At 41.1% G+C, this 21,974-nt stretch overlaps 1 protein-coding gene across 1 annotated transcript in view; it reads left to right on the top strand.

Moving 5' to 3' along the window:
- The window catches only part of LOC140197951 (low-density lipoprotein receptor-related protein 1-like), a 2,495,129-nt gene that overhangs the window by 980,140 nt on the left and 1,493,015 nt on the right, over window positions 1–21,974 (top strand). Inside the window, exon 8 of the mRNA XM_072258609.1 lies at window positions 21,383–21,605. Coding sequence (XP_072114710.1) covers window positions 21,383–21,605 — 223 coding nt within the window. The remainder of the gene's footprint in view (window positions 1–21,382; window positions 21,606–21,974) is intronic.

Here is a 21,974-nt window from a genome sequence, read left to right as displayed (position 1 = left end):
AATTACGTTTCCTGCCTTTTCCAGATACTGACCATTTACTTGTCCTTTTCAAAGCTGAGCTCATTTGCCTGCAGAGCTTATTGCTAATTGTAAGGTCTCATCATTAAATTGGCTTTTTCTCTGTAGGTATTCAGTCATTGTCCTAAAAGAAAATAGCCACACATCGATAATAGACTGGCAATGCATTCTGCATTTTTACAGGTTAAATGTCTTACTGGCTGAGGAGTATGTAGAAATCATCACTGCAGGGCCCACTTGATTGGCGTCCTCATGTGCGTTGCTGTGAATAAAGCTGCTTTCCACAATGTGCATCTTAAACTGTCAAGTCACTTACGATTTGTTAATGGCTCATTAACCCGCAGAGAAAATGTAACTAATTTTCAACCAAGAGAGGAATATGATTTATTTGAAAACTTAAAAGGCCATTCTGGTAATTAGTAACTAAATTGTATTGTCCATGGCTGTGCTGCATTCATCTGTGAATAAATAATATGTAAACATATTCTGTGTAAAGTAGGCTTAAGGAATCATGCGCGTCCTCTCACTTTGCCAGAAGTATGCCAGGACTGGCAGACTTACTGTCACAGGAAAGTATTATGAGCAGATGACTTCTGATTAGACAGCAGCAATTTTGAGTCAGCGCTGTGGGTATTTCAGCTTCTTTGGCTTCAGCTGGGTGAGCTTTGTCAGTTTTAATCAGATGAACAGCTCCTGAAATTAAGTGCAAAAGGATTGCCACCTCAGCATTGTATTCGTTTGAAGTTGAAGGGCTGAGTGGAGCATGCCCTGCTCAAACCCTGACAACAACACTGAAGGCATATCATCCAGTCAGAGAAGATAGGTAATGTTGGTGTCCAACAGAAACAAAGAAAATAAAAGACAAATAAGAGTCAACCACATTGGTGTATCTGGAAGAACATATAGGTTAGTGACACAAAATAGCATTCAAAGCCTCAGCCATTTCGTTACCCAATATCAATTCCCACTTCTCATCCTCCAAGTGACCTATATTCACTTTAGCCACCCATCTCTGCTTTATATAATTGTAAAAACTTTTATTATTTGTTTTATATTTTGTGCTAGTTTATTTTCATAATCTAGCTTCCCTTTCTTTATTGCTCACTTAATGGTGCTATGTTGCTTTTCAAAGTTTTCCCAATCTTCCAGTTTCCCACTATTCCTGGTGACTTTGTATGCACGAGCTTTTAGTTTGATGCTTTCTTTTATTTCCTTAGTTATCCAAGGCTGGCTCTCCCCACCCTTACTTGCTGTGCTTTTAACTGGAATATACTTTTGCTGAGCACCATGTTCCTCAACTGTCTCACCATATAGCCTGCGTTCCCAGTCAACTCTAGTCAAATCCTCCCTCATCCCATTGTAGTCTCCATTGTTTAGGTTTAATACACTGGTTTAAGATTGAACTATTTCACCCTCCATTTGTATGAGAAATTCAATCATACTGTGATCACTCTTTCTAAGAGAATACCTAACTACAAGATTACTAATTTTACCTGTCTCATTGCACGAAACCAGTAGATTAGAACAGTAGGGCTACGAGGACTTGATGTTTTAATCCCTATTAGTCATAGTCATAGTCATAGTCATACTTTATTGATCCCGGGGGAAATTGGTTTTCGTTACAGTTGTACCATAAATAATAAATAGTAATAAAACCATAAATAGTTAAATAGTAATATGTAAATTATGCCAGTAAATTATGAAATAAGCCCAGGACCAGCCTATTGGCTCAGGGTGTCTGACCCTCCAAGGGAGGAGTTGTAAAGTTTGATGGCCACAGGCAGGAATGACTTCCTATGACACTCTGTGTTGCATCTCAGTGGAATGAGTCTCTGGCTGAATGTACTCCTGTGCCCAACCAGTGCATTATGTAGTGGATGGGAGACATTGTCCAAGATGGCATGCAACTTGGACAGCATCCTCTTTTGAGACACCACCGTCAGAGAGTCCAGTTACATCCCCACAACATCACTGGCCTTACGAATGAGTTTGTTGATTCTGTTGGTGTCTGCTACCCTCAGCCTGCTGCCCCAGCACACAACAGCAAGTCAGCACTCTCGATGTTGGCAGTGGGCTTGGAGTGGTGACAAGGAGGGAGGGTAGATACGTCATTGGGGTCATCAGGTGGGCACCCTCCTTCTTTGACGTTTTATTGATAAGTCCACAATGTCTCCAGAGGGCTCAACGGTGCTACCTGGCGTCCCAGATACACCACCCTCAGTTCTATACCCTCCTGTCTTCATCTTGCAGCCCAGTTGTTGTCTTTCCTTTTGATCCAAATCCAATTGCTGCTTTCTTCTGCTGCATTTGACAAGGACTTGATTGCTCCTTGGAGGGAGTGACCCATCACCCTCATCTTCTTCAATAGACTGGTCATAGATGTCGCAACAAATCCCCTGCATCCCAATTCTACAGAGAAAATCTTGGTCTTCCAGCCATTCTGGGCAGCTTCATTTGCCAGTTCAGAGTACTTGGTCTTTTTCCTCTCATAAGCTTCTTCGACACCATCTTCCCATGGTACTGTCAATTCCACAACGTATGCCAGCTTGGCTGTTGTGGACCACAAGAGCATGTCTGGCTGAAGTGTCGTAGCCGCAAAGTCTGGGGGAAACACAAGATTTTTTTCCAAGTCCACGTCCATTTTCCAATCCCAAGCAACCAGCAGAATGCTTACATCTTTTGATGTTATATGGTGCTCTGGAGGTTGGCCTGCTGGTACAAATCGTGTGATGTGGACATTTCCTGCCGATGTTTGTGGGAGTGTATTTGTGGTGATTCACCTCTGTTCCAAGATTGATGCCAGCTGTCTGAGAACTTGGTTATGCCGCCAAGTGTACCACCCCTGGGTGAGGCTCGTGGTGCATCCTGTTAAAATGTGCCTTAGTGATCCAGGTGCTCGACAAAGAAAGTATGCGGGGTCTTCACCCCACCACTGGTTCATGTTCTGGGGTGTGGCTAGGAGGTCATAAGTGGCTCTGATGACAAAATTTAGCCGAGATCCCTCCATCTCCCAGATGTCACGCCAGTTAAGTTTCCTCTAAGAATACACGTTCCCTTGTAGGTTCAGTGACATGCTGTTCAAGAAAACCATCACAGATGCATTCTGTGAAGTCCTCTTTAAAACTGCTTCAACCAACTTGATTCACACAATCTATGTACAAGTTAAAGTCCCCCATGACAACTGTTGTTCCATTCTTACATGCCTCAGATATTTCTGTTTATTGCCTTTGCCACTGTAATGTTATTATTCAGTTGCCAATGGACAACTCCCACCAGTGATTTTTTTTCCCCTTTGCTATTCCTAATCTCTACCCAGTTGGACTCAACATTTTGCTTCTAACTTCCACCTAGCCCTCAAATTCACTTGGTCCATCTCAGACACTTCTCTCCCCTTTCTTGATCTCTCGGTCTCCATCTCTGGAGACAGACTGTCCACTGACATCTATATGCCCACTGACTCTCATAACTACCTCGACTATAACTCTTCCCACCCTGCCACATGCAAAAATGCTATTCCGTATTCCCAGTTCCTCCGTCTCTGCCGCATCTGCTCTGAGGATGAGGCTTTCCATTCCAGGACATCTCAAATGTCCTCTCTCTTTAAGGATTGTGGTTTCCCTTCTGCCATCATCAATGATGCCCTCACCCGCATCTCCTCCATTTCCCTTACTTCGGCCCTCACCCCATCCTCCCGCCACCACAACAGGGACAGAATTCCCCTTGTCCTCACCTACCACCCCACCAGCCTTTGGATCCAGCACACTATCCTCCGCAACTTCCACCACTTTCAACAGGACCCCACCCTGAAGCACATCTTTCCCTCTCCACCCCTCTCCGCTTTCGGCAGGGATCGTTCCCTCCGTGTCTCCCTGGTCCACACATCCCTCCCCATGGATCTCCCACCCGGCACTTATCCATGCAAGCATACCTGTCCCTACACCTCCTCTCTCACCGCCGTTCGGGGCACCAAACAGTCCTTCCAGTTGAGGCAACAATTCACTTGTGAGTCTGTTGGGGTCATCTATTGCATCCGGTACTCCCAGTACGGCCTCCTCTACATCAGTGAAACCCGACGCAGATTGAGGGACCGCTTTGTCGAGCACCTCCGCTCCTTCTGCCACAACAGACAGAATCTCCCGGTTGCCACCCACTTCAACTCTGCTTCACATTCCCATTCAGATATGTCCATGCATGGCCTTCTCTACTGCCATGATCACACCAAACTCAGGTTGGAGAAGCAACACCTCATATACCATCTGGGTAGTCTCCAGCCCCTTGGCATGAACATTGAATTCTCCAGCTTCCGGTAATTCCCTCTCCCTCCCTTCCCCCATCCCAGTTTCACTCTGCCCCCTCCTCCAGCTACCTATCGCCTCCTTCTACTACCCATTGTGCTTCCTCCTATTCCTTCTTCACTTTTCCTGCCTATCCTCTCCCTGCTTCCCCTCCCCCACCCCTTTATCTTTCCCCTTACTGGTTTTTCACCTGGCACCTACCAGCTTTCTCCTTCCTACCCTCCCCCCATCTTATTTTAGGGCCCTGGCCCCCTCTCTCTTCAGTTCTGATGAAGGGTTCTGGCCCGAAACATTGACTGATTGTTTCCATGGATGCTGCCCGACCTGCTGAGTTCCTCCAGCGTGCTGTGCGTGTTGCTTTGACCCCAGCATCTGCAGAGTATTTTGTGTATCCTTGGATATTTAATTCCCATTCCTTTCCACCCTGAAACCATGTCTCTGAAATGGCTACTAAATCATACCTCTTTATACTGGTTTGAGCCACAAGTTCACTAACCTTGTTTCGAATACCAGCATTCAAATAAAGTGCCCTTACACTCATTGTGCTTTTAAAATCTTGTAACCTTTTACTCTTCTGCACTTGAATTTTCTTCCCTCCACTCTTACTTTCCCTTTTTTATCTTTTCTTTCTTCTTTATCTTTATCCACACTTTTCTTCTTACTTTATCCATACTTCTCCAATCCGTTGAACCCACCCCCTACTATTTAGCTTAAAGCCCTATCCACAGCCCTAGTTATGCTATTCACTAGGATCCAGATCCCATCATGGTTCAGGTGGAGTCCGTCCCATTGGTACAGCTCCCTCCTTCCCCAATACTGGTGCCAATTTACCATGAATTCAAACCCACTTCTCCCACACCAATCCCTGAGACATGGATTTAGCTCTCTAATCTTCTTGATCCTATGCCAATTTGCACATGACTCGGGTTCTGCTTTTTAATTTAGTCCCTAGCTGATCCAATTCCCACAGCAGAACCTCTTTCCTCATTCTATCCATGTCGTTGGTACCCACATGGACCACGGCAACTGGATCTTTCCCCTCCCACTGCAAATTCCTCTGCAGATCAGATAAGATGTCCTTAACCCGGGCATCAGGCAGGCAAGATAGTCTTCAGGACGCTCTATCCTCGAGACAGAAAATTCTGTCTATTTCCCTTAACTCAGGCAATCTGTTCATATTCTATACCTTCACAGTATGGTCAGGGTCAATTTTGACCCGGCTCAAGAATCCCCTCATAACAATAGACTATACCAAATTCTGAACCACAGATCTATTTAGAATGTACAAATAGCCTATCTGACATTAATAAATGGGTGATTAATCCTTAATTAATGTTTCAGAGATCGAAAATCCATTTCAATAGATACAGGTCAAATTTGACCCAGAACAGCCTCAATGTACATTAATCCTTAATTAATATTTCAGAGATTTAAAATTGATTTCAACAGACACAGGTCAAATTTGACCCAGAACAGCCTCAATGTACAAAAATTTGTAGCACCTGTACAAAAGTATAAAATTTTTAATATTTTCATTTTTGAGCATTTTGAGTCACTTTAGGAAAAGTCATCAAATTTTGGCTAAAAAAATGGCATTTAGGGTGTTTTTACTGCCGTCAAATGTCAAAATGGGTCAAATTTGACCCAAACAATATGTAAGGGTTAAGATTTTTTTAAAGCATCTGATAATTTCATGATTATCATTATGAGTGCCAGTTTTTTCTTTAAATGCAAGTTTTATGAAACTGCTTGAATTTAAATTCCCCAATACATGGTAATACTTAAACTCAATTCCCCCGGAAGAGGGTTCCCTGCATCAAGAAACGAGTGCACGAGTCTAACCACTATACTGCCTTACGTATTTTTGAAGGCCCGTCCTGCTCTGCAAGCAAATCACAATAGACTCATGTAAAACAGAAGTCTAAGATAAAACAAAGATAAAATAATTGAAAATGTAGGCCAGATAAATCTTGTACAGTTAGCATTCTAGGTCAATGACCTGTCATCATCACACAAGAGGATACAGGTTTCACTTTACATTTTTTTTATGATGATTGATAAAATGTTAAATAGTCTGTATATACCTCTGGTAATTAGAGACTCAAAGTTAACCAGAAACAATTTTCATTTGATTGAATTGAGTCCTAACTTAGTATTACTCCTTGCAATCTGTTTAACGGTATTTTCAACAGCAATATTGCTAACATCCCAAATAAACATTTTGTTTCCCATCAAACATCACATCAGCAGAAGGATTGGGCTACATGTAAATGAGCTCATTCTGTCTGTGCTTTTCAACTGCAAGATGTACTGCGTAGAATTAACAGCCTGCCTCTGCTCCAGTCATTTAACCAACTCAATGTTCAGAAGGCAGTTCAGATTCTTTTACTTTGCTGAAGTGCCACCTGCAGCTGTAATTGAATTTTATCTTACCACTGGAAAGAAGGAAATAGAAATATCATCAAAGCCTCAAAATCCATATGTGACACTTTCAAAAGAAGCAGAGAAGAATAAATCAGGAAGTAGGATACCGTGGCTATGTATCATAAATTCTGGGAGGATTTGCTTTGATAGATTACATATATTTCTGTCCAATACTGATAATAACCAATAGCCTGCTTATTGCTCCAGTTCTAAAACCCATTATTCAGCCTCACCCAACTGTAGCGTAAGGCAAAATGATAACTTAGTGATTGGAAAATCTGTGGCACTTAAATTAATCTCTTTCGTAAGAAGGGTGATTCTATCTTTGGATCTGTTGAAAAATGGGAATCCTTTGCATTTAAGAGGGAGGAGGAATGGACTGAATATGAGTGATGACTGGCAGCCAGCAAATGTCCTGTGGGCTAGAATGCCTCAACCTAGATCATAATAAGTAAGTAAGCTTAAATGACATGTTATGTAATCATTTATAACTGCAGCAGTATTCTCTTTCTCCCTAGGTGGATTGCATTTCTAGTTATTAAGCAGTAGTACCTTTTCACCTACTATCTATCCATTTCCTTTCCATAGGGAAATAGAGAAGTTTCAGTCATTCTTCTATATTATGGGCTAATTTTTCTTCATGCTCTCTCTTTTTCTAGTTTAAAAAGAATTCCCCTTAGGTCTTTGTAATAAACACACTTCTTATTTAAGTTAGCAAACAGGAAGTTATCACATGCTCATTTTTGTGTTCAGTTTCTAACAGGCTATGTTTTCGATCATCCAGAACATTGTGGCTTTTATTTCCTCACTCCATCATACAAAAGTACTTAAAATGTACTGGAAACATTTTCACCAATTGTTCTCCAACTGTTCAGCTGCAAACTTGTCCGCCAAGCTTTGATTCCAGTTTAAGCTGGCCAGAGGTGGTTTTACCTCATTGAAACCAGACCTTCTTCATATGACTGATTTTACTGTGGAGCAATCTGTTTCTGTTCCCACAATCTCTCAAAAACATATGACATTATAGACAGATCCAGGTGCTGGACATCAACCATCCACAGTAAGTCAGAAATGCCCGAATCAAGAAATTCCCCATACCAGAACCACTCCCCCTTTCTTTCCCTCAGATGTTATTTGGATATCTAGGTTTGAATATTGGGATCCATATCTATATATGGATTGTTGAAGGTTTAAAGAATCAAAGTATGTACTATATGCACTATACAAATCTGAGATTCATCTTCCCACAAACAGCCATGAAACAAGGAAAAACCATGGAACCCATTGAAAGAAAACATTAAACCACCCCTCCCCCGGTGCAAAAAAAAAGAACAAATCACATAAATAGTAAAAAAAAAAGTGAAAACCACAGAATATAAAATATCAAATTACAGGTTACTGCAAGAGTTCTGGAATGTTTGGTTTAAGTCAGTTCAAGTCAGTGCCGTGTCACTTGCTGACTGCAGAGCCAGTCCACTCTGATCAAAATCACTCAAAACACCAAAATAAAGGAGTAACCAGAAACCAGAAATGCATCATATTATGAACTACCAAATCCAATCCATAAATCACAAAAGGTTCTGTTTATTGTTAACTCTTTGATAAAATCATATGGTGACTAAAGCTCATACACTCAGTAGCCACATTATAAGGTACAGGAGTGGAACCCAGTGTGATCCCATGGACCTGACGAAGGGTCTCGGCCTGAAACGTCGACTGTACCTCTTCCTAGAGATGCTGCCTGGCCTGCTGCGTTCACCAGCAACTTTGATGTGTGTTGCTTGAATTTCCAGCATCTGCAGAATTCCTGTTGTTTGTGATCCCATGGTGCTGTAGTCCATCCACTTCCAGGTCTGATGTGTTGTGTAAGTGGAGCAAGTGCTACACATGCCCTTACACTTCGTCCCTTACCACCATTCAGGGCCCCAAACAGTCCTTCCAGGTGAGGCGACACTTCACCTGTGAGTCGGCTGGGGTGATATACTGCAACCGGTGCTCCCGATGTGGCCTTTTATATATTGGCCAGACCCGACGCAGACTGGGAGACCGCTTTGCTGAACACTTACACTCTGTCCGCCAGAGAAAGCAGGATCTCCCAGTGGCTACACATTTTAATTTCACATCCCATTCCCATTCTGACATGTCTATCCATGGCCTCCTCTGCTGTAAAGATGAAGCCACAGTCAGGTTGGAGGAACAACACCTTATATTCCATCTGGGTAGCCTCCAACCTGATGGCATGAACATCGACTTCTCTAACTTCCGCTAATGCCCCACCTCCCCCTCGTACCCCATCTGTTATTTATTTTTATACACACATTCTTTCTCTCACTCTCCTTTTTCTCCCTCTGTCCCTCTGACTATATCCCTTGCCCATCCTCTGGGTTCCCCCCCCCCCACCTTGTCTTTATTCCCGGACCTCCTGTCCCATGATCCTCTTGTATCCCTTTTGCCAATCACCTGTCTAGCTCTTTGCTCCATCCCTCTCCCTCCTGTCTTCTCCTATCATTTTGGATCTCCTCCTCCCCCTCCAACTTTCAAATCTCTTACTCACTCTTCCTTCAGTTAGTCCTGACAAAGGGTCTCGGCCTGAAACGTCAACTGCACCTCTTCCTAGAGATGCTGCCTGGCCTGCTGCGTTCACCAGCAACTTTGATGTGTGTTGCCTGATGTGTTGTGTGTTCAGAATCTGAATCTGAATCAGAATCATATTTAATATCACTGGCATATATCAGGAAGTGTGTTGTTTTATGGCCGCAATGCATTGCAATATATAATAATTCTTTAAAACTATAAATTGCAATAAGTATATACAGTATAAAGCTTAAATTAAATAAGTAGTGCAATAAAAGAGCAAAAAGTAAAAATTAGGTAGCGTCCATGGGTTCATTGTCCATTCAGAAATCAGATGGTGGAGAGATAGAAGCTGTTCCTGAAATGTTGAGTGTGTATCTTCAGGTTCCTGCACCTCCTCCTTGATGGTACCAATGAGAAGAAGGCATTTCATAAGTGATGGGGGTCCTTAATGATGGACTCCACCTTTTTGAGGTATCACCTTTTGAAGGAGTCCTTGGTGCTGGGGAGGCTAGTGCCCATGAATGGAGTTGGCTGAGCTTACAACTTTGTGTAGCTTTCTCTGAACCTCTGAGTGGCCCCTCCATACCGGGCAGCAAATCACCAGTTAGAATGATTCCACGATACATCTGTAGAAATTTGCAAGAGTTTTTGGAGACATACTGTACTCCTCAACTTCCTAATGAAATATAGCTGCTGCCATGCCTCCTTTGTAGCTACATCGATATGTTGGGCCCAGGATAAATCCTCAGAGATTTTGACACACGGGAACTTGAAATGGCTCACTCTTTTCACTACAGATTCCTTAATAAGGATGGATATGTGTTCTCCTGACTTCACCTTCCTGTAGCCCACAGTCAATTCCTAGATCTTACTGAAGTTGAGTGCAAAGTTGTATCTATCTCACTCCTGTATAACTCCCCATCACCATCTGAAATTCTGCCAGCAACACTTACATCATTGGCAAATTTAAAGATGGTGTTTAAAGATGCTCTTCAGCACACCACTGTTTTAATGCATGGTAATTTAAGTTACTGTCGCCTTCCTGTCAGCTTGAACCAGTCTGGGCATTCTCCTCTGACCTCTCTCATTTGAAAGGTGTTTTTTGCCCACAAAACTGCTGCTCACAAGATCCTTATTTTGTATTTTGCACCATTCTTTATAAACTGTAGAAACTGTTGTGAAAATCCTGGAAGATCAGCAGTTTCAGAGATACTCAATCTACCCTGTCATTCCACGACCAAAGTCACTTAGATGACATTTCTTCCCTATTCTGATGTTTGGTCGGAACAACAACTGAACCTCTTGATCATGACTGCATGTTTTTATGCACTGAACTGCCACAATATTGGCTGATTAGGTATTTGCAATAACAGGCAGGTGGACAGGTGTATCTAATAAAGTGTACTTGCAATGGGAGCACACTATAATTGAGTATACACTGTCGAATGCCTGAACACCTTTGTTGAGACAAAGTGCTTCATGTGGATGGTCTAAAGTCTTCTGGGGATAGATAACCAAGGTTAGTGTTGTGAGGGATGACTCTGACTACCTCAATTATTGATAAATAGAGCAAACGTGTCAATGTCAATTTCTGATGTGATAAATGACAAAATAAGTCTGGTCTAAAACCTTCCTGGAGTTCTATCACATTGCTACAAAATATCTGAACTGAAGTGTGATGCCCAATTTGATGTAGGCCAATTAATGTGTCCCCATTGTCTTATGTTTGGTTGATCCATACAAGAGTGTCTGACGGTCATGTCAGTTTGTCAACCATATCTCCTGAGCAGCTTCTTGATATCAGCCATCAACCTGGGGTTTGTAGACACCGCTGTTTGTTGACATGCCTGTCCTTTTAATTTCAGAACTGATTATTGCTTATAGTTTATATTTGAACAGTTTTGAAGCTGGTTACCTACATACTTCCTGAAGGATGTCTTATGTCGAATAATCCCTAACACCTACCACACAATCAGCTGACACAGGATCATGAGTGCTATGGTGAACCATCCAATGGTCAATCATTAGGAATAATTCATATTAGAAAGGGCAATCCTGTCAGTGAGCTGTTTTTTTTTAATGTACAGACATGATAATTGTGTAAAGCACTTCCTAAAATCTGTCTCTAAGCCCATGTTGGCAGATTTTGTCACTATTTGAATTTTCAATAATTCACAACAGCAAAACTTGATTGAGCAGAAATCTAAAGTGATGAAGTCATCCATGGTTTAAAAAAAATCATTTTGTACTGCCAGGACAAATAGAGGAGAATTTCAGCCAATAGATATGTTTTCTTACAAGTATAGACTGATCCATAATTTATCAAAGTGTTGGAAAGCATGAATTATGAATTCATCAAATCCTTGGTATACTGAACTTGAGAATTTTGAAGACAGCATTGGTAGTATATCTCTAAGGCTTTAAGATACCTGCTGTATGTAGCTTATGTGTCAGAAGCATTAAGAAAGGCTGGATAACTGCTGCCCAGTGGACAATGAGCTTTTGTCAAGCTTAATGGCTTGATCTCCAAACTTTATGAGGTACAGACGCCCAAAGGCTGCGGTGGAATTCTGAAAGCAAAGGTGAATTCCATTACTGAGGTTTGCCTTTATTTTGAGATGGCCTGAGAGAATTGAAAAGTAGCTCATGTTTCCAGGGTCTAGTTACCAAGCTCTTATTGTCAGGGATAATAATGTAAACCAACAGTGCTTTAAAAGAATATTTTCAAAGTGTTTCTCGCTTTTTTAGTGGAAGGCCTGTTGTGTCATAAGCTTCAGTGAACAAGGTGATAATGACATTGTAGCAACAATCTGCTGGAGGTTCTCACTGGGCAGTGTAGATTCTGAGACAGGAAAGAAATTGACAATTTTGTGATGATTTTGTGCCTTCCAACCTATACATACATAAACACCCTCTGAGTACTGCAGCTCGATGACTCTGAAAGGAGTGACCTTGTTATGGACTAAGGGTGAGATCAGTTGAACATTTTCCCATTTGTCCTGTAAATCTGCAGCAGATTTTACTGAAGGCAAGATTTCTTCCTGACCAGCATCCCTTGCAATGTGGCTCTAATTACACTCTTCTTCATCTTCTTCTTGGGCTCTTAGCTCTTAGCTCCCAGCTTGGCATGGGCCATCGATGACCTTCCTTCTCCATTGTTCTCTGTTCAGATCAATTTCTTGAGGGTGAACCAGGAATGACCCCATCATCTAATTTTGGCCTCAGTGTCCCTCCTCCATGTGTTCTTTGTGCATCCCCTTTTCCTCTTTCCTTGGCAATTCAACTTTACTTCCTGACTGGTGCTGTTGTTGGTTGGCTTCCTCAAGGTGTGGCCAATCCACTTCCATTTCTCTTTCTGCATCTGTATCTCTATAGATTCCTATTTGGTATTTTCCCACAGTGTCTCACTGGTTACTTTGCCAATCCACCTGATGTTTAGGATCCTTCACAGGGACTGGTTGATGAAAGCCTGCAGTTTTTGTATTATATTCTGTCTCGGTAGCCTCCAGCCTGATGGCATGAACATTGATTGCTCTAACTTCCGTTAATGCCCCTCCTCCCCTTCTTACCCCATCCCTTATTTATTTTTATTCCCCCCTTTTTTTTCTTCTTCTTCTCTCTCTGTCCCTCTCACAATCACTCCTTGCCTGCTCTCCATCTTCCTCTGGGCTCCCCTCCCCTTTCTTTCTCCCTAGGCCTCCTGTCCCATGATCCTCCCCCTTCTCTAACTCTGTATCCCTTTTGCCAATCAACTGTCCAGCTCTTAGCTTCTTCCCTCCCCCTCCTGTCTTCTCCTATCATTTCGGATCTCCCCCTCCCCCTCCCCCTCCCTCTTTCAAATCTCTTACTATCTCTTCTTTCAGTTAGTCCTGACGAAGACTCTCGGCCCCAGATGTCAACTGTACTTCTTCCTATAGATGCTGCCTGGCCTGCTGCGTTCCACCAGCATCTTGTATGTGTTGCTTGAATTTCCAGCATCTGCAGATTTTCTCGTGTTTGAGTTTTTGCAGTGTCTTCTTTGCTATCCTCCAGGTTTCAGAAACATTAGGATCACTGTTTTAACATTTGAGTTGAAGGTTTTGATTTTAGTTTTTCTTGATGTGACTCTGGATGTCCACATTTTCTTCAATGTGTTGAAAACTACTCTGTCCTTGTTGATCCTGACTTTAACATCCTCAACCATTCCTCCATATATACTCATAATGCTTCCAAGATAGACAAAGGAACTCACATCTTCCAGGAAGATATCTCTCTTCACTATGGGTCTATTGCTGGTGCAGTTTATCTTCATCACTTTGGTTTTATCTACATTTGGTCTGAGACCCAGCATGGTGGAATTCCTATTAAACTCATTTAGCTCCAGTGATCAACCAGATTATTTGCATGCCTAACACCAGATTTTCAATGCAGATTTCAAATTCCATCAACTTAAGTACATACCAGGTGGACAGCGGAAATGATTCAAACATGTTTTTAGGGCCTTTTTGAAAAGGTGCAACATCCTCCCAACTTACAGAAGACTTTGGCCCACAATAATTCAGAATGGCAGAGGACGCCATTGAGAACCTCAAACATGTGGAGCTCATAGGAGGCTTAAATGAGCCAGGGCTCATTAAAAGTCAAATGATGTTCTAGCCTACACAAAAATTTAATTAACAGAAATGGAGCTGTTTCTGCAACAGGACCTGACTCAATGCATCATGTATTGATAGCATGTTGAAAATCATCTCAGTATTTATTCACACTGCTTCTGTTTCTCTGAGTATAGTTGTCTGTGTATTATTATTACTTAACATACAAATGGGCATTCACAACTCTGTGAAATATTGAAATTATTTGTTGCTAGGATGTTAATTGCTTCAGTTTTGTGTTAATGTTAATATCAATTCATTTGAAACATTTCACCAATCAGCTGCAGCAGTTCAGGAAGTTCAACAAACTCTCAGGTTGTCTTAGAAAAGGGAATAATTAAATAATCAACCTTTCCAATGGCCTCCATGCCCCAAGAGTGAGCCTGAAACTGGTTAAGGAGTTGTACGTCTAATTAAAGAGAGCAGCTCATTCCTTTCCAGTACCCAACTCCTCCTACAATTGAAGAAGTGTCATACTTCTTTGTTAAAAATCATCAGACAAGAAATAAACCAAAAAAAAAATTGAATCAGGGGTTTCCAATGGTGTTATAGCAGATTGTTTGGATCTTAATGGAATAAAATGACATCTCAGCCTGTGCTACACGTGGCCTTTTCTTAGTCAGTGTGTGACATTAATTCCAGAGTGTAGATATACGTTCAATGAGCATATTAATGCTAATTAGGTGATTAATTGGGCCTGTGCATCTTGTTACTGAATAAATCATATTTTATGCTGTGATACATTGTATCACTCTTACTGACAACACTAATGATACTAATCAAATGTTGCCCCTTATTGTGTTGTACCTAATTTTACAGGTGCAAATATCCTCATGGTCAGATAATTTATGATATATGTAATTAAATTACACAGCTATGAGTAATATGTTCATATACATACAGTACTGTACACACCTTTGCACAGTACTGTAGTAATTTTATGTACTGCACTGTAAAGCTGCTACATAAAAAGTCAATTTTCCTTACATACGTGAGTGGTAATAAACCTGATTCTGATACAGACTAGTGTGGACTGAGATTGGGAAGTGGGGGGGGTGGTGTGGGAGAGAGGAATTATGAATGGCAAAAGGGGAAGGGAGAGGAGAGGGAGCGGGAAGCATCACAGAGACATCCTGCAAAGATCAGTAAACCAATTGTTTGGAATCAAATGACCTTGCCTGGTGTCTCAGGGCTGGGTATGCCTGCACCCGTGCCACACTCCACCCCTGGCTCTCCTTCTCTGCCACCTGTCCTGCAGTGTTCCTCCCTTATCATTCCCAACATCCTTTACTCCCGCTAGATTTATAAATTCACTCTCTGCTCAACATTGACAGATACAGTACTGTAAAAAGCCTTATACACCTTTATATATAAGTATTTGGTACACACACATTTGTGTGTGCCTGTGCGTGTGTGTGTGTGTGCGCGCGCGCACGCGCGAGCCTATAACTTTTGCATAGTACTGTAAATTCAGATTTACAATAATTAAATAAAAATTGAGCATCAATCTAATACATTTATAAACACAAAATACTCTGCAGATGCTGGGGTCAAAGCAACACTCACAACACGCTGGAGGAACTCAGCAGGTCAGGCAGCATCTGTGGAAACGATCAGTCAACGTTTCGGGCCAGAACCCTTCGTCAGGACTGTAGGGGGAAGGGGCAGAGGCCCTATAAAGAAGGTGGGGGGAGGGTGGGAAGGAGAAGGCTGGTAGGTGCCAGGTGAAAAAACAGTAAGGATCGAGGGGTGGGGGAGGGGAAGAAGGGAGGGGATAGGCAGGAAAGGTGAAGAAGGAATGGGTAGTAGAAGGAGGTGGAGCCATCAGGGTGGTAGTAGGCAGCTGGGGGAGGGGACAGAGTGAAACTGGGATAGGGAAACGGAGGGGGAGGGAATTACTGGAAGTTGGAGAGACCCGACACAGATTGGGGGACCGCTTCATCGAGCACCTCTGCTCTGTCTGCCAGAACAGACAGGATCTCCCAATTGCCACCCACTTCAACTCTGCTTCACATTTCCATTGGATATGTCCATACATGGCCTCCTCTACTGCCATGATGAGGCTAAACTCAGGCTGAAGGAGCAACACCTCATATACCGTCTAGGTAGTCTCCAGCCCCTTGGTATGAATATTGAATTCTCCACCCTCCCCCACCTTCTTTATAGGGCCTCTGCCCCCTCCTTCTTCAGGCCTGACGAAGGGATCCTGCCCGAAACATTGACTGTTCGTTTCCACGGATGCTGCCCGACCTGCTGATTTCCTCCAGCGTGTTGTGAGTGTGCTAATACATTTCTAGAAGGTAGAACACAGAACAGTACAGCTAATACATTTCTAGAAGGTAGAACACAGAACAGTACAGCACAGAAACAAAAACAGGCCCTTTGGCCCACAACGTTATGCCAAACCTATTAAATTAGTAATCAAATGGTTGACTATTCTCTTCTGCCTATACCATGTCCATATCCTTCCGTTTCCCTCATATTTATGTACCTATCTAAACATCCCTTAAACTCCCTAATGTATCTGCCTCTACCACCAACCCAGAGAAGCATTCAGACACTCAGCACTCTCTGTGTATAAAAACGTGCCCCTCACAACCTACCCACTCTCACCTTAAGTTCATGCCCTATGGTATAACACATTTCAAACCTTAGAAAAAGATACTTTCTTCCACTTTTTCTATGCCTCCGTAATTTAAAAAAGCCTCTATCAGATCTCTCCTCAGTGTCCGCCACTCAAGAGGTATCAACCCAGGTCTGTCCAACCTCTCGTTCAAGTACATGCTTTCTAGTCCAGGGAACATTCTGCTAATCCCCTTCTGCACCCTCCCCAAAGCCTCAACATCGTTCCTATATTGGGGCGACCAGAATTGTGTGCAATATTCCAGATGCCGGCTAACTAGAGTTTTATAAAGCTGCGATGTAACTTCCTGACTTTTGAACTTACTGATACAACTAATAAAGACAAGCATGTCATTGGACTTCTCAACCACCCTATCAACCTGTGTGGCCACTTTCAGGGAGCTATGAACATGGACTTCAAGAATCCTCTGCTCCTCAACAATATTAAGGGTCTTATAGTCACAAACTCAAAGATATCATTGTATGTTTATCCCCATTGTGTTCCTTTACCCAATCTAATATTAAAAATTAATAATTCATCACAAACGTATTTGAAAATATTGTTTCTTTTCTTTGCTTCCAGCTGTGGAGGTGAACTGAAATTACAATTTAGATAAGACTGCAGTGATCGCTTTTATCACCGTAAGGCAGCATTTGTGGAAATATCATTGAATTAAAGTTAACAGGCAACAGGAAAAATGCTGCTTAATAAAGGAGAGAATGTCTTCTGTTTGTAAATTATATTATTTAGGGAAAAACATTGTTGTGGACTGGAAAAGAAGGCATAATTTGTTATATGGTATTGGTAATTCCCCTGCCTATTCTCACAAACAGGAAAATTGAACATGACCCATTTTCTTTACCAACTTGCTGTATCTCCTTCAGTTAACAATCTTTAGTTCCAGGTAATTAGTACCCTGCAGCAATTCTCTACCAGTTTCTGAACTTGACCTTGCCTTGCCTACCTTATTCAATGATTACTGGCTACCGCAACCTGAGAAAATTGTACAATTTTTAACATAGCTTAATGTAGTTTATATGGAATAAATTAAAGTAAAACACTGGAGTTTTTAAAAAAAATGTGAGGCAGAAGGCAGTAATTTAATAACATCTCATTTATATTTTTATATTCTTCAGCAAACATATTTCCTATGTTATTATTTTCATATTTAAGACTAAGATCTATTGAAGCCCCTGGTATTCATAGTAAAACAACATTACCCTTAAAAGTAAGGTTGGAAACAGTAAAGTAAGTAAAACAGGAGCAACTACAAAAAGCTGCTACTCCATCAACAACCAGCAAAACTCCACCTTGGTGATGAATAGCTGCTGGACAGTGGATGAGAATGGGACAATGGGTGAATCCCTATCACAGCTGGTGATCTGCATGAGAGGCTTTATAACCAGAGACAGGAGCAAGTAGGAGAGCCCCAAGGTCTGCTTGTGCACTTCATCGCCTCCTGACCTTGATAAGAAAGTAAATAAAAGAATATTGGATTACATCAAACTCAGCCTGAACACTGCAGATTCCCTGTGCTGGCCCTGAAGCTGCCCTGCCTACTTTAACAGCAATCTAACTTCTAACAAGCTTGAAATTTTGCCACAATGGCTATCTCCAAGGCACAATGTTTCATCAACAATGACTGTATCTTGGGGATTCAAGCTCAAATATCACTCAAATTCTACCTTGATAGTTCAGGCAATGAAAGACAATTTTATTATATTTTGAGGTGTTCAGAATATCAGGGGAGAAAAATAAATTGGCAATCAAATATTTAACCGTAACAAATTTAGTGAACAAAATAACTGATGCAAATTAACTAAAACTATTTTTAAACAGAACAAAATCATTGTAAAAAGCACACTTTCTATCACTTTCTTATAACTGGAAAGTGTTTTACTAAATGCACCAACTTTTGTCTTGCATGGAGCTCAAAGACTGATAGTAAACTAGTGAAACTGGTTTATTATTGTCACATGTACCAAGATACATGTCTTGCATACCATCCATGAAGATCAATTCATTTCAACAGTGCATTCAACAGTACAGGATAAAATAACAGAACACAGAATAAAGAATTGCAGTTAAGGCAAAAGTGCAGTGCAGATAACAATAATGTGCAGGTCCACTACAAGGTAGATTGTGAGCTCAGGAGTCCATCTTATATAAGGAAACCATCCAGTCATCTCAGAAGAGCGAGATAGATGATGTCCTTGAGCTTGGGGGTACATGCTTTCAGGTTTTTGTATCTTCAGCCTAGTGGTAGGGGGAGAAGAGAGAATATCTGTGATGGATGGTAATTTTTGATAATGCTGGCTGTTTACTGAGACAGTGAGAAGTATAGACAAAGTCCATGGAGGGGAGGCTGCTTTCTCGGATGTGCTAAGCTTGGCCCACAACTCCCTGCAGTATATTTTGGTCATGGCAGAGCAGATGCTTTGCCATGCTATGATGCACCCAGGTGGAATAGTTTCTCTGATGCGTTGATAAAACTTATTGAAGAGAAAAGATGCATGACAAATTCATTAACCTTCTGTGGAAATAAAGGACTGGCTAAGCTTTCCTGGCTGTGGCATCAACATGGTTGTGCCAGGGTATGTATTGGTAGTGCTTATTCCAAAGAACTTGAAACTCTGAATCATCTTGACCTCAGTGCTGTTGATGCAAACAGAAATGTGTACGCCACTCCCTTTCCTGAAGTCAATGACCAACACTTGTTTTGTTGACACTGGGGGAAAGATTGCTGGCAAGTGCCATGATAAACAGAACATAACCCTGGCAAATATCTCTATTTCTTTCCTGTACTCTGACTCATTATTATTTGAGATACGATCCATTTTGTTGGTATTATTTGCAATACTGCAGATGAAGTTAGAGCAGAATCTCCCCATGCAGTCATAAGTTTGTAGGGAATAGTTCATATATGCATAGAATTATGGATGAGATAAGGCAAGAAACAAGAAATTTGGCAAAACCTTAATGCTGGCATTTGATTCTCCTTTTTTATCCAGAGGTATCAATGTATTATTTTTTTCTTTCCCCTCATATATCCCTCCAGCTTTTTCATCACCCCATCCAAAGGGGGGTGTTCTGGGTTATCAAGTGTTTTCAGTAAACATCTTTCATCTGAATTCTCTATTAGATTTCATATATTGAAGACGCTCTGCACCACAGGTGCATACATTTCTTTTGCATTTATTTACTAGAAACTTTTCATAATTTTAAAGAACTCTTTTAGAAAAAAACTTTATACTTCTTTTCTCAAGTCTACTCAACCTTTCTCGATGAGCATACCCTTTTATATTTATGGATCTACTGGCTATCACGCAACCCTTGAAACCAATATTTTTCCTCTCATCTGACTCCTTCTGATAAACCTTCACCTTCATTAATAGGAATGGCCAATAGACCTTGATGATGCATTTGTGGCCTAATTTTCAAATTAACAGAAACATGAATATATCTTAATATCTTCAAAACCTAATTACAACATCCGAGCAAACTAGAGAACTTGGAAAAGAGAAGCCTAGGAACAGGAAAGCTGGATGCTTCAAAAATGACATAATTATGTAAAATATTTCCTATTAACAGATATAATCTTGCATTCAGTTAATGTGAATAAAATCACTTGGTGGAAGATTTACAAGGGCAATTAATTCAGTGCTTTGTGGTCAAGACAGGTAAGGAGAAAATTAATAAAATTCTGAAACCAAATGGGGAAGATTTAGAAAATTGAAAATGTCAGCCAATAAATTGCTGCCACAAGATTGCACTAATAAATCCTAAAAGTGCTTTATGGTGGATCATTTGCTTTGAGGAATGGCTCTGTGCCATCCATCAGATTAGTTAGGTCTGCATTGTGGGCAGCTGGATCGTATAAGTGTGTACTGACTGCTCTGGCTCTTTTGTCAAATATTACTACAGTACATGCTTTGAAAGTTGGTGTTACCTATTTCAGATGCTTAAAAACCACCAACAGGAAAATCGATTGAATAAACTTTTACTGAAGCTTATTGAGAAGTGATGGAAATAGGAGTACTTTATCTAAATTCTACCAAATTAATCTGCCAGCTACTGTCTACCACAACCACCCCTTCCCCAATGACCATCTGCTTCCTTCTTCCTCACCACTAGATTTCATGCCAGTCCCCTCTAGGCCTTAAGTGATACCTTTCAGTGCACCGACACTGCCAATGAAGTCAACAAGATACAGAAAAACAAGGATTAGCACTATTCTCACGAGGCAAATGTGGCTTGTGTTTCGGCTACATTCATAGGCTTTTGATTATCCAACTATGTCCTAAAAAGATGTCCAAAGGTTCAAAGGTTCATTTATTATCAAAGCATATATCCATATATAAATCTGGAATTTGTCTTCTCCAGATAGCCAAGGTAGAGCATGAAAGCCATTCAGAAAAAAACATCAACCCAACTCCCCCCCCGACACAAAAAAGAACAGCATCCCAATCGTCAACGGCACTCCCCCCACACAAAACAGAACAGGAACGTTGATCCCCCCCCAAAAAACAACCCTTCCTCCACACAGAAAAACTAACAGAGCACAACAGAGTATCAACCCCCAAACACCCTCCCCTCGCACAAAAAAATGGAACAGGAATGGGTGATGATAACTCTTTACAGCTAATTAGTTCATAAAGTGTTGGAAGTATCATTCAAATCAATTTTACAATCAGTTTGCAATGTATATTTCACCACTTTTGGCTTTGATTTTGATGGAAGTGAATGTGACTTTTGAGATTGTAATGGCTATAGAAACTATAATATTTCACTCAATACTTTTACTTCCTCAACAGGAAACTCTTCTTCACTGATTACGGAGATGTTGCCAAAATTGAACGGTGTGATATGGATGGGCAAAGCAGATCCAGGATCGTGGACAGTAAAATAGAACAGCCATATGCCATCACACTTGACTTGGTATCCAAAAAGGTCTACTGGGCAGATGTTTATCTTGATTACATTGAAGTGGTAGACTATGAAGGAAGAAACAGACATACAGTAATTCATGGCCGTGATGTGAGTATCCAATATCTTACTGTGACATAATTTAAAAAGAAAAATTAAACTCTTTATGCTACTGGTAATACTGAAAGTTACATAGACTGCATAATGGGTTATTGATCATATTGCTACTATTTAGTACTTTAAATCTTCCTTAATCATAATGTTGTTTAGAACTAAGTTACATTATGAGCTCTCATTAGATGATAGAAAATGAATTAACTATTATAAATGGGGTATTCAATTTTCTCAGTAACTGCATTCGCATTCAGAGAATGGTAAAGAAGATTAAGTGTCTGTATTTAGTACAAAACACCACAAAAGAAGACTTTATATTGTAAAGATGAAAATTGTTTAGATTAGGAAACACATGTTTAACAATAA

This window comes from Mobula birostris, chromosome 5, assembly GCF_030028105.1.
Source record: "Mobula birostris isolate sMobBir1 chromosome 5, sMobBir1.hap1, whole genome shotgun sequence".
NCBI lineage: Eukaryota > Metazoa > Chordata > Chondrichthyes > Myliobatiformes > Myliobatidae > Mobula > Mobula birostris.
Note: the sequence above shows the minus strand (reverse complement) of the source record. Positions and strands in the feature narration are given on the sequence as shown.